The sequence below is a fragment of the Anas acuta genome, chromosome 3 (genome assembly GCF_963932015.1).
Source record: "Anas acuta chromosome 3, bAnaAcu1.1, whole genome shotgun sequence".
NCBI lineage: Eukaryota > Metazoa > Chordata > Aves > Anseriformes > Anatidae > Anas > Anas acuta.
Window position 1 is genome coordinate 94,252,835 of NC_088981.1, and position 16,000 is coordinate 94,268,834.

Consider the following 16,000-nt stretch of genomic DNA (forward strand, 5'->3'; position numbering starts at 1 on the left):
ACATTTTGTTTCTGCAGTATGCTGCCTATATGTGCTGATCTTATTTCCAAATATTTGTGCTTGTCCACTCTTAACACAGCTTCCTGTTTTATCTTTCAAGCATGGAATTCCTCAGAAGCTTTGCTTTTAAGACTTTTAACTGTGCTAACAGAACAACAATGGGAAATAAACAATTACCATTTGATGAGAACATACCAAGATGTTCAGTTTTTCTACTAAGCAGAGATGAACACCTGAGCTTCCTTTACTTAAGGCAGAACTTAGTGTTTTCTGTAGTCAGTCAAGTCCATTCTGGTTTTGGGTCCCGCTTCCCCTGATTTAGAAACCTCATGGAGGCTCTTTGGCAGCTCTGGTCTGCCAAGCAAGGTATTTTCAGACTGGTGATGAAATTTGGCAAATTTGTCAGACACATCACCTTCCCTTGTCTATCTAGCTTATCAGAGATGGAAATAATGGAGATAAAGATGCAGCATGGCTTACAAAAGGAACTACAGCATGTAAGAGGAAATTTTTCTTTTTGGAAATGTACAGAAAAATCAATTTGTGATATCTTAGTAGAGAAATTATATCCTCCAAAACTGAAATCAGCAGCTGATCTGTGTGCTGCCTCAGAGTCTTGAACATTCAAAAATTGGCATGTCTTCAGCTCAGATGACCAATTCTCTCTTAGTACCAACATCATTGAGGCTTCTTCTTCTTTAAAAAGTCTTCTAAAAGACTTAAACTATATTTGGAACCGGTATGGTGCAAAGTTAAAGAACTACTTAAAATACTTTCAGTTTCCTTTATCTGTGAAGTTTAAAAAAAAAAAAATACACTAATGATTTTTCATGCTGAAAGATGCTCTGTGAACACAGCTTGGAAACAGGAGACACCCAGTTTTATAGCTTACAAAAGGGACTAATTGTGTTCCACAGCTTCCTAACTAGTTTGATCCTTGAACTCCGAATCATTCTTCCTTCTGGTTGGAAGTGGAATGCAAGATGACTGCTTCCCTAGAAAGCAATGCTGAGAATGAGCTGTGAATGCCTAGCACTCTTTCACTTCCCTGATAGCATACTTTGAAAAAGAGGACCATGCTTCATTGTTTCTTCAGAAAATCGCACTATTATTTGCCATTGCAAATCACAGATTTCATGAAGTGTTCTGTAAAATAGGCTGTCCTATTGAAAGAGGAATTTATAACAAACTTGAAATCATAAATTGAGAGAAAAAATATTTAAAAAATATTTAATGAAAAGTTTATGCCAGGTAAAAATTGACTAAAAAATATAAAGTATATAAGGCTACGTATTTAAAAATACCATAAGTACCCCCAACAGCATACCTGACAGTAAGTTTATTTCAGCTGCCTGTAGCTCAATGGAATGGAGGAAAATCCTCAAATGAGAAAGGATTACTTTAGACCTGGGATAGCACCTGTGTTTATTCAAATGTGCTTTTACATTTCATTTTTATATGAGTCTGAAAAAGTCCCGGTTCACTGATGGTAGCATGAAAGTACAAAATGTGACTAAAAGCATGTAGGCTTGTCTTCAAAATGTTTGAATATCCAATTTGTGAAATTCTAGCTCAATGCTATAACTTAGTATTTCAAAAAATTAAGGATTGGCAATATTTCTTAAGCTGTTCATAAATAAGGAATCCTGTTTCTGAAGGTTTGTGGCTTGTTACACATAACGAGGAATATTTATATTCATTTCAGTGAATGGCAGAAGCATCACTGGCTTTTTGTCTTCCTGGCTTCAGTGCTACTGAACTTCGGCAAAATGCCATTCATGACTCAGACTATTTATTTATTTATTCTTTATTTTTAGACTAATGGGAACTTTATGAATTCCTTCCCTGATTTCTAAGAGAAATACCACTTTGCTGTAATCTTGAACACAGCAATTTGTAATATTAGATTACTGCCTTAATGAATATCTGCAACTCTTAATGAGAATGGTTAATCACCAAATAATTGATTTCAGGTCTGAAAATACAGTTGTTAAATCTTACTTAAAATGATTTCCGTGCCCATATAGAAACTCAGACTATTAAAAGATTTGTGAAGATGAACATGTAGTTTCTACTAACAATATTTTTGAAAACACAAGAATATTTTTCATTTGCATTTTATTTACATCTCTTAAAAATGAACATCTGTGTGCCACGTAAGGTGTAATGCATCACATGTAGTATGAAGAACTTATGTTGCCCTCCAAGTGACAAGCCACCCAAAAATACGTTATGTTCAGTTAGGTGAGCAGTAGAGAGATATACATGTATATACAAAACAAGCTCAGAGGCTGGAACCATGGGAGCTCAGCTGTAAGTTTGCCTTTGAGTTAGTTTCAGATCTCAAAGCCTCTTCCCTTTCCCTGTTTTGCTTTTTTTCTGTGTCATAGCTTTAACTGTAACTTTTGTAGTTCAAAATACATAGAAGGTATGATGATGCCAGTGTTAGGAACAAAATACTTTGAGTCAAGAGCACACAATGAAGGTAATTCTTTATAAATATTTGTACAGACAATAGAGGCTTTTCATGCATTTATTTTCAAGCAATATTAATGAAATTTTTATTTTTTATTCAAGTAGATTATTCCCAGTGAAGGCAGGGATTTTTTCCTTCTGCTAGAAAATCATCTTACTCTAACTGAGATGTAATTAGACATGAGAATAAGTTAGTAAGCTTTAACTTACTCCATGAGTGCCATTAACTGAATCATCTTCTGCATATAATTTACTTCAAATTCTTTATTTACTATTCTAAGAGTTAGTATTTAAACCTTCAGTATTTTATTACACAATATTAACTTCAATATTTTCTAATAAATCACAGCTCACTTTCAGCTAGTATTCATTTATGATGTTACTTTCACCTTTTGTTTGCTGACAGGAAAATGAGATAAGAGAAAAATCTTAGCTGGAGGTCTGGACGGGCAGACATGCTTGATGAAGCGTGTAAAAAGCTAATACCGTAGAGACATCTCAAGCATTCCCATATACATTCCCAAAAGATTTTTTTTTCCCTCTCTTGAGAAACAGCACATAGTCCATAGGGACTTCCTGTCCTAGGGGAAAGAAAAAGCAATTTAAATGTCTCTTTTCCAGACATAATCACTTCTGCAGTGCACTATTTTCTTCTAAAAGTTACAGGCTTCTGAAACTGATTACTGACTTTCAGAAGACATAGGAAAATATATGATTTTAATAGAAGCTAATTTAAAATAACTGAAGGTCTTATTGATGGGGGTTGATGCAATGACTTTTGAAATTTGTTCCCTTAGGTCCGCCAAGATAAATGAATCTTGGAAGGGATAGTTATTCTTCCTTCCTTTATTTATTTATTTATTTTCCCCTAACTTTAAGCAGTTTTGGTAGCCTAGTACGAACAAGTATGAAAAGCTAAATGAGAAAAAAACTATCTGCAAAATTGGAATTTTAATAGTATTCTGTCTTCATAACACCAATACATTGCAATGATATGGAAAGATATATATACACATACATGGAGAACCCCACTCCATTCATTACATATGTGCACATTAAGCAGCATGTGAGGCATATATATGTCTAACAGCTTCTTATTGCCTCTGTGAACTGCTGCGATGAAGCTGTTGTGTTCACATTTAATTATACTGTTTTCTTCTCTCTAGAGAGTCTACCTTACATTTCACTGTTATCCACATTCAACAGGATCCAAAAAGATCCTATCCAAAGAATCTTATCCCAAGCACACCTTTTCTAGTGTGTAAACTTCAACTATACTACAAATAAGCAATTTGTATATTTAATATTTTTATTGAAAATGAAGTCTGTTGAAAAGTCTTTGACAAAAGACTTGCATTTTGTCTTTATATACAGAAATTTATCTGCTATTCAGAAATTTAAGTATACGTGGATGAGCTTCTACAAAATGACAGTTGCATATTTAGAGTCTGAAAAAAATGTTTCAAATTATGGGCTAAATTCTGCTTCAGATCACTTACGAAGAAACCAGACATGGCCAGAATCCAAAGAACGCTGCCACTCTGAAACAAGAGCAGGCAACTAAGACAAAGTATGGATGGGTTAAATGTGACTCATGACATCTGGAGTATGAAAAGTAGGAAGGTATCCTCTATACTTTGAACAAATATTCAGAAAAAGAACTGAGGAGACTTATCATCATTTTCCTTATTTTGCCCTGTCATTAGAACAGAAATGGCTGCCTTAAGTTCATTTTCCATCTTGTTCACTTTTGTTTGTAGACTAAATATCTTAGGGCCCAAAATATCAGCGTGGTGACTACAGGTATTGGAAGGGCCAATTAAGTTCCTCTGGTCTAAATTCACAAAGTATGTTGTGGAAGCACAAGACATATTTAGATGTAAGAGCAACTTAACAAGCTTTTGACAACTGAATATATGTCAAACACTGTAGCTTCGATACACATTTTAAAAATGCCTTGCTGTAATTGATGGTCCACTCCTTCCCCACCTTTTTTTTTTGTCTTTTTTTTTTTTTTTTTTCTTCCCCTTAGGTTAGTGCATCTGGGCTTAGTCAAAAGTCCAGTGACATATGTGAGAGACATTTCAAGGAAGTGTGGCTGGGGGGCATGGAAGCATATGACCTCTCCATTTGGCCAGCCATCAGCTGTTAGATAGAATGAACTCTACCAAATGCAGCTGAGTTTCATGTACCACACAAAGCAGTTGCAGAGTTTATGAGGCTAATGACATTTTTAATGCAATAAATTTCCTGATTTAAATACAGGACTATAGAGGTATGACTAGAGATAAATTTGACCTCTTTGCTATTTCTCCTAGCAGGTATAGTATTAGAAAGGATGCTTTATTATAAAAATAAAGATTATCTTTGCATTTCAGTAGACAGGCTTTAAGAAAGCCTAAAAAATGTGCTTTGGGAATTTTCTCAGACTTACAGATAAGTCCCTGGAAGTAGTAAAATACTTAGTCTAGTAATCTGTATTTGATTCAAGGAAAAGATATCTTGATAGTTTCTAATGATTTTAGGGATGGATGAAAAGGATAATGCTGCTCCAGCCATCTACCTACTTCTTCCACAGGACACAGCATTACATAGAAAGTCATGTTTAATATTACCACTCTTTCTGAAAATGAATGTGACAGTTGACAGAATCAGATTATAAATACTATAAAGAAATCACCACAATTTCTTTGGAAAGACTGTTTGCTCCAATAACTGACAAATTCTATAAAATGAAACTAGCAGCCAGCATTATTTGTACTGTTTATACAGGGTAGCATTTGGCAAAGAAGTATATATTCATATAGCTATGTAATTTCTACCAGGAACACGAGAGCTTAATTAGTGTAGACTAACCATTTGGTAGAAAAGAGCAAAAGCAAGACGTCCTTTACAACTTTAAATGAAAAAGGGGTAAGTTAAAGTGTCTACAAAATGTACAAATAATTTGCTGATTCTTTGGAAAATCATTCTGTAACATGGACACAAACTATACAACAGAAACGAGGAAGGCTCTTCATTTAAATAAGAATTGGCAAACTGTTGCTGTCATAAACAATTTATAACATCTCTGCCAATAGTTTGAAAACAAATTGCTGTTAACACATACCCTACATGTTGTCTTTTCTTTCTTGCCAATTTAAAGCTTGATTTAAGGAAAAAAAAAATAGACAATCTTGGTTATAAAAGTAATGTTTTGGAATGGGCTCCATCACATCTTTTGGCAACTTTGCTAAAGTTTTAAATCAAATTTTATGATTTTGTATGACTTGAAGTACTGAAGAAGCATGACAATCTGAAATTAAAATCCTTAGAGAATTTTGTCTTTTTAAAAATGCATCACCATAACTATGTTACTATATATATATATTTTTTTTTATTTTCCTACCTGTTTTTGCTGTTTAAGCACATTTGGAAAAACGTGTCTTCTTCCCTCTGTGCTTTCATTTCATACAATTTAAGCCAAAATTACACAAAAAATAGATTTTTTCATGAAAAATTCCCATGAGCAATCACTGAAATATTAGGAATTACACAAATATGTGCCCATCACACAATCTTCACAAGTTTCATTTACATCAAAAAAAGAATTCCCCACACCAAAATCAACATAACATTATCGCAACACCAGTGAAGGTGGAAAAATTACACACACTCCACCTATTGTGCCTTTACACATTACAATACTGCATTCTCCATAATTACTGCATTCTGGAGATAATAGAATCACAGAGTCATAAAGGTTGGAAAAAGACATCCAAGATCATCTGATCCAACCATCCCCCTACCACCACTATCACCCACTAAACCATGTCCCTAAGCACCAGTTTCAACCTTACCTTAAACACCCCCAGGGACGCTGACTCTACCACCTCCCTGGGCAACCCGTTCCAATGCCTGGCTACTCTTTCTAAGAAGAAATGTCTCCTCATTTATAACCTAAATCTCCCCTGGCATGACTTGAAGCCACTCCCTCTAGTCCTATCGCTGTTTACCTGTGAGAAGAGGCTGACCCCTGGCTCCCCACACCTTCCTTTCAGGTAGTTGTAGAGAGTAATAAGGTCTCCCCTGTGCCTCCTCTTCTCCAGACTAAACAACTGCAGTTCCTTCAGCCACTCCTCATATTTCCAGGCCCTTCAACAGCTTTGTAGCCCTTCTCTGGACATGCTCTTTCTTGAAGTGAGAATGTATTTCTTGAAGTGAGGGGCCCAAAACTATTGTCAACTATTTCTCCTTTCAAACTAAGCTATATTTCTTTCTCTCTCCTCTACACCGTTCTTCTGAGAAGATTGTTTGAATTTCTGAAGATGCTTCATTAAGAGTCAGCTATTAGGTTTTGACAATTATTTTGTCCAAAATAATCATCATGTAATGAAGGTTAACATATATTAAGACCAAAGTCTTATGTTCAAGCTTTTTGTTGAATTAACAAGAGATTAAAATTTATCTTCCCCAAAGTAGTCATGTGACAAAGAAGAAATCTGACAAATAAACCCTGTTGCATCTTTAGAATTGGATCAAAGTATTGAGAAGACAGACAATATTTTGCTGCACAAACCAAAATACCAAGCTACTGAACTCTTGGACGGGAACTGCAGCACTTCATTCCTGTCCCCTTCCTTCTTGTAAATGACCCCGGCTATTCTCCCCTGCTCAGAAATTCTGAGTGTGCAACAATACTTATAAATAAAGGAGATTGCTTGGCAGAAGCTGATGGAGAACACTCCGCAAAGAAGTGAGCACAAAAAATTAACTCTTCCAGATGGCTGCAAATCGTTAATATTGGTGAAATTCAGTCAACTACCTTAACCAGAGCCCGTATCAAAATATTCTTGTACTCGCTTTCAAAGGAATACACCTTTATATAAAAGTATGCAAATGTTTTGCTCTCACTAAGATCAGGGGAAGAGGATAGGCATCATGGATGAAAGTAACTTGTATTCATCTTAGAAGATGAAAGTAAGCACCTGCCTCTAAAGCAAGCAAACACACACAAACAAACAACCAAAAACCACACACAGAATGAACAAAAAGCAAAAGAAATGTAGCTGTTAAAAATTCCTATTTTCTACAGTTTCACATTTTATGGCACAAAGGGAGTGGATTATAAACCAAGAGAGACGAGTGCATATCTTTATTCAGGTCAGGAAAAAATATTTTTATGATACGTACAAGCAGAGAATGCACAGAAGTGGAAGAGGATTATTGAATACAAAGAAAAGAACAGAGGAGTTTATGCAGGTATGCTTTGTAGGATTTTTAGGGGGAAAAAGCACAAGAAGCTACAAAGCCACTTAATAGATCCCTATAATTTTGATGCTTCATGTTGCTCTAAATTAGGATAAATGAACCAGATCATGAAACTGGCCATTAATTTTAAAGTAAATCCCTTTTCCTGTTCATATTTCATATTAGTAAGCACTAATACCATATTTCCTAAATTATCTATTTAACATTTTTCAGTTGAAAAATAGATTTGAAGACAAACTCTTAAACTGGAGTCAAGAGAATACTTCAACAACTTAGAATGGATCACATGAATGATACATTATTTGAAAAAAAGAGCAAATGATACAAAGTTTAGATGTTCAGAGTTAGGCTTATACTTAAAGATATTCAAGTAAGATAAATTACGAAACTGCAGATCTGTTTATCTAAACAAAACTGCTTTCTAAGGTTGCAAGCACAATTATAAGGGGTATAAAAATCTGGCAACCAGAACCACCAGATGCCTTAAACTGTAATCACAGTTTTTGTGTACTGTAATCAGAACAACCTTACAGCTGTGGGGAATTGCCTAAGCCTACCTTAAAATGTTTACCTTACCTTTAAGCCCAGAATTAACTCTTTTTCTAGTAGTAGGTTTTGGAACAACTCAGTGATAACATTTTCAAAGAAGCCATGCAATTCTGCAATCCTGTTTGCAGATATTTGCAGATATCTCATTTTGACCACTATCTGTAGAAAACCTTGGAGAATGAGGTTTAACATCCACAATTACTTTCTGAGATATTTTGTTCATTTTAATGCAGTGGAAAAAATAAAAAATGTTGATCAGTCTTTCTTCACTGAACTACTCATTGTCTTCTTTATTTCTATTGTAGGCCTTTTTCTATATAAAAACAAACAAACAAACAAACAAAACCAACAATCAAACATAAACAAAACATATTTTCAGTGCTTTCTCATATGGTAGCTCTCTGATACCTAAGATGCCTCACTGATCGTTTGTTTTTCTGTGAACATGCCTTGTTTTTTCAACATGCCTTCTAACCATGGATGTACATTATGTGTGCCAGGTGAGGCCATATCTTTGATTTTTATAAAAGTGTCATAATAAATGACTGTGGTATTGAAAAAGATAAAAAGCATCTCCTGCAATTTTCTTTTGAGAGAAGTGCATTTATAGTAAAGTTGTTTTACAAGATGTCCTTGATGACGTTCAGTTCTCCAGCTTCTACTCTAAAGTTAATTTGGACTCAAACTGTTTAATCCCCATGTGTCTAGCCTCTTTAGGGAGACACACATTAATTGCTCTCAGTCTTCATGGAGCAGCATCTAACTTTGGTGAAAATGTTAATATTTTATCTATATAAAAGCCTTCAGAATCTTGCATATCTCCTTGGTCCATACCAGATTTTGGAATTTCCGTTGCACATTGTAGTTCACCAGCTACATAGACTGAATGGAGTGAACAAACAGATAGCGTTTTGAAAGTTTGGTCACACTGGATGAAGAAGAAATAATGTTTGAAAGAATACGTGCTAACTATTTATTATTAACTAGTATCCTCTTTGTAGGTCAGCATGAAGATAAAAATTTTTATGGTTCTCTTGCTCAAACAACATGGGAGTGATCTTGCTTATGTGGATTCCCTGAAGTACAAAGCCTATAAGTTCTGAATGTCTAGGAACTTATTTTTGCTGTTACAACAGCATGTAAAGTCAAATAATTTTTTAGCTGTATTAGAATACAAAGGAAATAACCCAGTGATCAATAATTAGTATATCAAATAAAAGTTCATTTGTAGGTCTGGTATTTTTATAGCTCCAAGTGATGATCTACAAATACAGTATTTATTTCATAAAGAATGAGTACAGGTAAGCCAGAAAGTTAGCTCATTTTATGATGAGAGTAGAGAGACAGAAGCTGAAAATGAATTCCATCTCTCTACCCCTAATCAATCTTCCCTACCCCACTGCCATCCCAAAGAAACCTTTGCAACATGTTGCTCAGACAAGAAAATCCTAAACAAGACACTAGAAAGCCAAACATTGTTCACCCATATAATGAGATTATGGTTAACAATAACACATACAAGGATTGCTTTGCTATTTATCTTTTAACTGTATTAAATTGAACATCTGCCCCAAAAGTGCTAAAGCCTTGGCAAAAATATGACCTACAAATGGGAATTTTTAAATTATTGTTCTGAAATTCTTCTGCTTGCCTCTTTGGAAATTTCCAAACTCTGGAAATTTGGAAATGCAGACTTAGGTTCTTTTTATTTTCAAAATAAAAGCCTTTCTTGTCAGATTTTTTTTTTTTTTCATTTCCCTTTTACAGATTAACAGTTCTTACATTTTGAAAGGGCACCTTTTGCTTTCCACAGCTACCGAAATCCTAATTTAGAGGATTTATCTGTTAAGATGACTCCTTTTTACCTCCGAAGGTTCATTTTTTATTAAAGAAGGATCTGACTTCAGGTTTAGGCATATGTATTCTGACTTCCCAACACTAAGAAAGAAACAAACACTGGATTCTAAAGCAAAACCACTGAATCTAGATCCCTATAAGTGAAGCTGTTTTAATGTATAATCTAACTAGAAAGGCATGATCAAAAAGGGTTAAATTCGTATTACTGTAACCTGACTTAAGGTTCCTCAAGGTTATTTTTCTTCAATGCTTAACATTTTCTGGAACCATTTTAAGTAACGATTTATTAGTACACTTGAAAAACTGAGTATACACATAATTTTGCAGACATCAGTGAGACTAAAACTTGAAAGCAATATACCCACAGAAATATGACATCACTGATATTTGAAGTAGAAACTTGATTCTAGAAATTTACCATATCAACAACAACAAAAATCATGTGGCCTGGATTTTTAAAAGAGTTCAAACATCTGCAAATGCAAGTAAAATTAAATATTTACAGAGTTATACATTTCGTGATTTTAAAGAAGCATTGAGAAAAATCAGACTTTTTTGGATAATTCAGACACATGGAAAGAAGGACTTCATGACAGGCTAATGGAATTTTCTCCTTGGTTTCCTTGAAAGTAGTGTATTCTTTTATGAAATAACTACCAAAAAGGCCTCATTGGTTTAGCCACAAAAAATGACTTTGGAATCAAGTATTTAAAAGTTTTTACATTCTGAAATAATAGGAATTTAAAGTATTTATGGGTTTTCCTACTGTTTCATGTCTTTATTTGAATTGTCTCTGATAAAAATACACACATAACAGTGTTAAATGACATCCGACCTCCTCTCTGACTCCTAGTCATGTGATGAAAAATGCTTTTGAAAATATTTGAGTCTAGATACAGGAAGATGACTAAACTCCTAAGCTTTTGTCTTCTAAAAAAATTCCCATCGCTGCCAAAGCTGGTGAAGCTCCTCTAGTGGTTACAATGGTGGGAGCTCTAACACGGAAGAGGTTCCCAGTGTCTGCAAGCATTCTCACCGCTGTGCCTTCTATCTACCTCCAGCATATCTGTGCTCTTGTCTTTAGAAAATGGGTGGCCACGCATTCCTTGTCATATTTGCCCTTCCTCTGACAGAGTTTAATGTTGGGAAGCTTCACATAAATGGATAACAGACAAGGACAAAAAGCAAATTTGTTTAGCAAGGCAGTCAGCAAGCTTACGGTACTGCCACCCCCCTTCCAACATTTAAAGAATGCAACTATCTTCTTCTCTCTTTCCTTTCCCATGTAGCTTGAGAATTACATCCAAGACAGTATGAAGAAAGAAATGGTAGAGATCCAGCAAACTGCAGTGCAGAACCAGACTGCAGTAATGATTGAAATAGGCACAAACTTACTAAATCAAACAGCTGAACAGACCCGCAAATTAACAGATGTTGAAGCACAAGTAAGTAAATTATTTCAACCTAAAAATGCTTCTGCTTCCCAAATACCTATAATTACACTTAACACAGTCTAGTGTTACAATCTGCAGTTCAGCAATTAAAAGTTAACCAGTACCATCAACAGCTCTACCCCAGATTAAGAAAACAGTAAGATTTGGCAATTTATAAATCCATCTCAAGCTCAATGTTACCACTTGAAAAACTTCCATTATGGAAGGATTTGAAGTATGTCTAGAGAAATATGTTTAAAGATAGTGTATGTGAAAATACTAGTGTATATCCAAGCATGCTCTTAGGTAAGCATATGCTTTTATGCACCCATTGTGTATCTCTGTTCATTATTCATGTCTTGCCACCAGATCTTAGCTAACAGAGTTCCTTCCCACTCTGTCTTTTTTTTTTTCCATTTGCTGAGCTAACCTTTTTTTTGTTTGTTTGTTTGAATTTTCTTTTGATTTTTTAAACATTTCTTATACAAATTGTATTTTTAAAGACTCTTTTCATAGATGCTGTAAGTGGAATAACAGTTAATTGCCAGCACAATGCATTTTAATATTCTTACTTGACAGAGGGATAAACAAAACAACTAGAGATGAATCAAGAAAAAAAAGTTAGGAGGTAGCCACTGGAAATGTATATTCACACAGAAGTAAACTTTCCTACTGTATATGTTATTCTCTTAACAATTTCAAACAAAAATATTAAAAGATTTATCTTTAATTATTGCTTTAATTGGAAAGTGTTAATAAAATAAGGTATCCCGTGAAATAAAATGCAAATTTTTAAGATGTTATACTTAAGTTAAGGACAAGTTCAATGAATGTAGAATGCTGTATATTTGTAGTTTTGCTAAGTAGGTAGAAAAGTTCAGATATATAATTTCCAGACAAGTAGTGAAAATAGTATGTAGCACATTACATTTTATATTTTAGAAACAGTGCACACGACCTAAAATCCTTGCTAGGCATTTTTATATCTGTATAATTTATCCAATGATATATGTTTTTAACCTAAAATAAGCCTTTGCGCGTTTTTTGATAAACTTACAGTTCTCAGTTCACAAATTTGCTGAGTTCAACTTTCTGACTTTATTATTAGGGAGCCCAGTATTTTTTACATGCTGAGAAAATGTATTTTTTCATTGACAGTAATTATTTTATGGAAATTATTTAGTTATTTTCTGCTTACAGGAAGAAAACCATGACTGTAACTTTCCTTCTCTGCTAGAAATTAGTGGTGGCTGGGTTAAGGTCTTAATTAACAACATAAGGAAATTAACCAAACAATTGCTCTCTCAAGGACACTTACTTTTTGGCAATAATTTTCAATTACAGTTAAGTGTGAAATCATGTCCTGAATGACTGTTTAACATGAAGGACATGAGTAATCAATTCTTCCTGCCAACGAAAGCCAAATTCTACTGAATTAAAAAAAGCTGTTCTAAAACAATGAATAAATATTTCTAGAAAACATGCCTCAAAGTAACGCAATCCAATACCAAACAAAAAGCACCTTCTGTGTTTCTCAAGTTCTTCATTTAAAGATACAAATAGATTTAGATAGTAGAGAATATATACAAAAACAGGTAAAATTATAATGCAAGGAATGAGTCAACAACCAAAGTGTGGTCACATAACAAACTCTTTAAAATGTAATTTGGGATTAAGGAAACTTCCTAAAAGGGAACCACTGAATTCAGAGGACTGGGCCAAGATTTCAACCAGTGGGAGAGACGCAAAGTGATTTCTTCCTACACTAGGTTGAGAAAACAACTCAAATTATTCTCTGATTAACAACCCAATAGTGCCAGTAATGAAATAAAAAGATTAAAACGGGGGAAGCCATGACAGCAAAACTAACGTCATAGTAACTCTCAATCTCTGATCAGAAATGCAGAATAATATTGAAGAACTCCCAATGATCAATGGTAGCATAACAACAAAATTCATGCAACCCTGTGTATTGTACTTCTTTCTAATTTTTTGAGCATTTGTGCCCAAATGTGTTCAAAGAAAACTTTTGAATTAGAGACTTACATAGAGATTTGCATGACTTCTCAATATAAAGATATTACAATCAGTTTAAAAGATGTTATCTTGATCTGCAAATATTTTTATAAATTTTATTTAGGTATTAAACCAGACAACCAGACTTGAGCTTCAGCTTTTGGAACACTCTCTTTCAACAAATAAATTAGAAAGACAGATTTCAGATCAGACCAATGAGATAACTAAATTACAAGAAAAAAACAGGTAAGTTGGCATATCAATTTGATAAAATATTTCCTAAAAGTGCCCTTTAAATGGCTTTAGAATTGAATTTTATTTATATTTTTAACTTCAATGTGGATATTTAAATTGTTAATACTGAAATTGTTACTAACATTTTTCAATTTTTCTTTTTTAGAAATTGCAAAATGCTGATAAAATTTGTAGATTCTCATTCCTCAGTTATAACCACCATAGTAAATTTTTATTTTTGTAGATATCCTTCTATACAGCGGCATTAATTTTCTGTTGTGGTAGGATCATTAATTTTAGTAAATTTATTTATTTCAGTTAAAATCTACCTTGAAGAGTTCTTGAGGAGAATTTTTAAGTATCCTTGAAGAGACAATTTGTGGTTATATTCTACACAGGGGAAAAAAAAATCTCTTGGTTCACAAAGGGACAAATGAGTTTAAGACTACTTCTGAAGAGTGTAAGATTTTTCTTTAGAACTGAAAACCCTAATTCTGTGACAACAGAAGTTGATCTAAATACCAGGACTACTTGTACTGGCATTGGCACTGAAGGAAATGGTACTGAAGATTACCCTAAAACAAACATATCAATTCTTTAAGTCAGTTTAATTTCTGATCTCAAACACCTCTTCTGTGAAGATGGAGAAGTGAAGAGAAAAACAGATTGTAGCTGCCCTTATTACCAGAAAAATGCATTTTATTGTCATGGCCACAGTCTTTTACTAACCTGGTGAGAAGAGTCAACTACTGCTCATATACAAGCTTCAGAAGTAGTCAGTCTTATGAAATTCAGACCAAAAGCCAACTACTTCTGCTATCCATTTCTGTACTTTACTTTTGGCAAGAAACAGTTTATAGTAAAATCCAAAACCAGAAATACAACAAATTGTAAGTTTTCTCCTTCAGAGACAACGTGTTTCAATGAGAACCATACATGCGTTTTTGTTTTTTTTTTGTTATTATTATTTTTAAATGTAAACACAAATGCATTATTTCTCACCTAATAAAAGATGATATGACATTGCTTTAATCTGTTTGAAACATGACTAAAAGGTTCAAGATTTTTTTCAATAAAAGTAATGGATTTTAGGCTAACTTCTGCTTTCTGGTCATGCATCTTTAACATTACCTCTCATGGTATGCATCAGAACCACTGCAATAACATTCCTGCCAATCACCTACTCATACCCGCTCCAGAAGTGGAGATAGGAATGTCTTCAAGGAACTATTTGCACATTTCCATTTTTAAAGGCTAGAATATATTATAAATAATATATACTGCCCTAAATATAAGATACTTCTATATATTTATATATAGAAATATATATTTATTATAACACAAGACACATGAAAAGTTCAAAGGTTCATCTTTAGAAGATTTTTTTTTCTTTTCATAGGGTGAAAAATGTGAAAACCTTCACTAATATGCTTAACCTCTGAGGGAATGATATTCAAGGCATAAGTAATAAGTAATGGCCATAAGTAATTGTTACTTTGGCACAGTCATAAGTAATGGTTACTTTGGGTCTACGTATGTTTTATACTGATTCTCCCTGTAGTTATAGCATTACTCTTTTCTGGACTAAATTATATCGTTCCTTTCATAATGTCAAGTCAGGACCCAATTGCTATACCTCAAAAGCTTGTCATAGAGACTATACCAGATATTATTATTTATTTACTAATTAGTTCTATAATAAAATAAAGCATATATGCAACAGGCTTAATACTCTTTACATTAATTCAGAATTCTTTCCTAAGAGTCTAATTGTAGTTTTTTTTTTATTAAGCTTTCTAGAAAAAAGAGTTCTTGAGATGGAAGACAAGCACACACTTCAGCTGAAGTCAATAAAAGATGAAAAAGATCAGCTTCAGGTCCTAGTAGCCAGACAGAATTCCATTATAGAAGAACTAGAAAAGCAGTTAGTTACAGCCACGGTAAACAACTCTGTTCTGCAAAAACAGCAACATGATTTGATGGAGACCGTTCATAACTTGCTTACTATGATATCAACACCAAACCGTAAGTAAAAGAGTACATGCTTATATAATTTAAGTTACATTCCCTGATTTGCATACATTACCACCTCTAAAGCTCAACAACCATTTTTTATTTTTTTTTACACTTGTGCTTCTCAAAACTTGTATTTTTTGCCTTAAATTCTGCATCTGAGCTTACTGACT

At 33.8% G+C, this 16,000-nt stretch overlaps 2 protein-coding genes across 6 annotated transcripts in view; one reads left to right on the plus strand and one right to left on the minus strand.

Moving 5' to 3' along the window:
• The window catches only part of MCPH1 (microcephalin 1), a 126,164-nt gene that overhangs the window by 47,850 nt on the left and 62,314 nt on the right, over nucleotides 1–16,000 (minus strand). The window contains exon 13 of one of the 2 annotated variants that reach the window (XM_068678416.1): nucleotides 2,498–3,056. The exons of the other annotated variant lie outside the window; for it this stretch is intronic. Coding sequence (XP_068534517.1) covers nucleotides 2,955–3,056 — 102 coding nt within the window. The 3' untranslated portion in view covers nucleotides 2,498–2,954. Of the gene's footprint in view, nucleotides 1–2,497; nucleotides 3,057–16,000 lie in introns of those variants that run through there. 2 annotated transcript variants of the gene reach the window in all.
• Nucleotides 1–16,000, plus strand: part of ANGPT2 (angiopoietin 2) — a 45,086-nt gene that overhangs the window by 11,852 nt on the left and 17,234 nt on the right. For 2 of the 4 annotated variants that reach the window (XM_068678421.1, XM_068678420.1), the window contains exons 2-4: nucleotides 11,421–11,576; nucleotides 13,705–13,826; nucleotides 15,607–15,839. In XM_068678421.1, coding sequence (XP_068534522.1) covers nucleotides 11,421–11,576; nucleotides 13,705–13,826; nucleotides 15,607–15,839 — 511 coding nt within the window. The remainder of the gene's footprint in view (nucleotides 1–11,420; nucleotides 11,577–13,704; nucleotides 13,827–15,606; nucleotides 15,840–16,000) is intronic. The other 2 variants (XM_068678423.1, XM_068678422.1) reach the window with 1 other exon arrangement.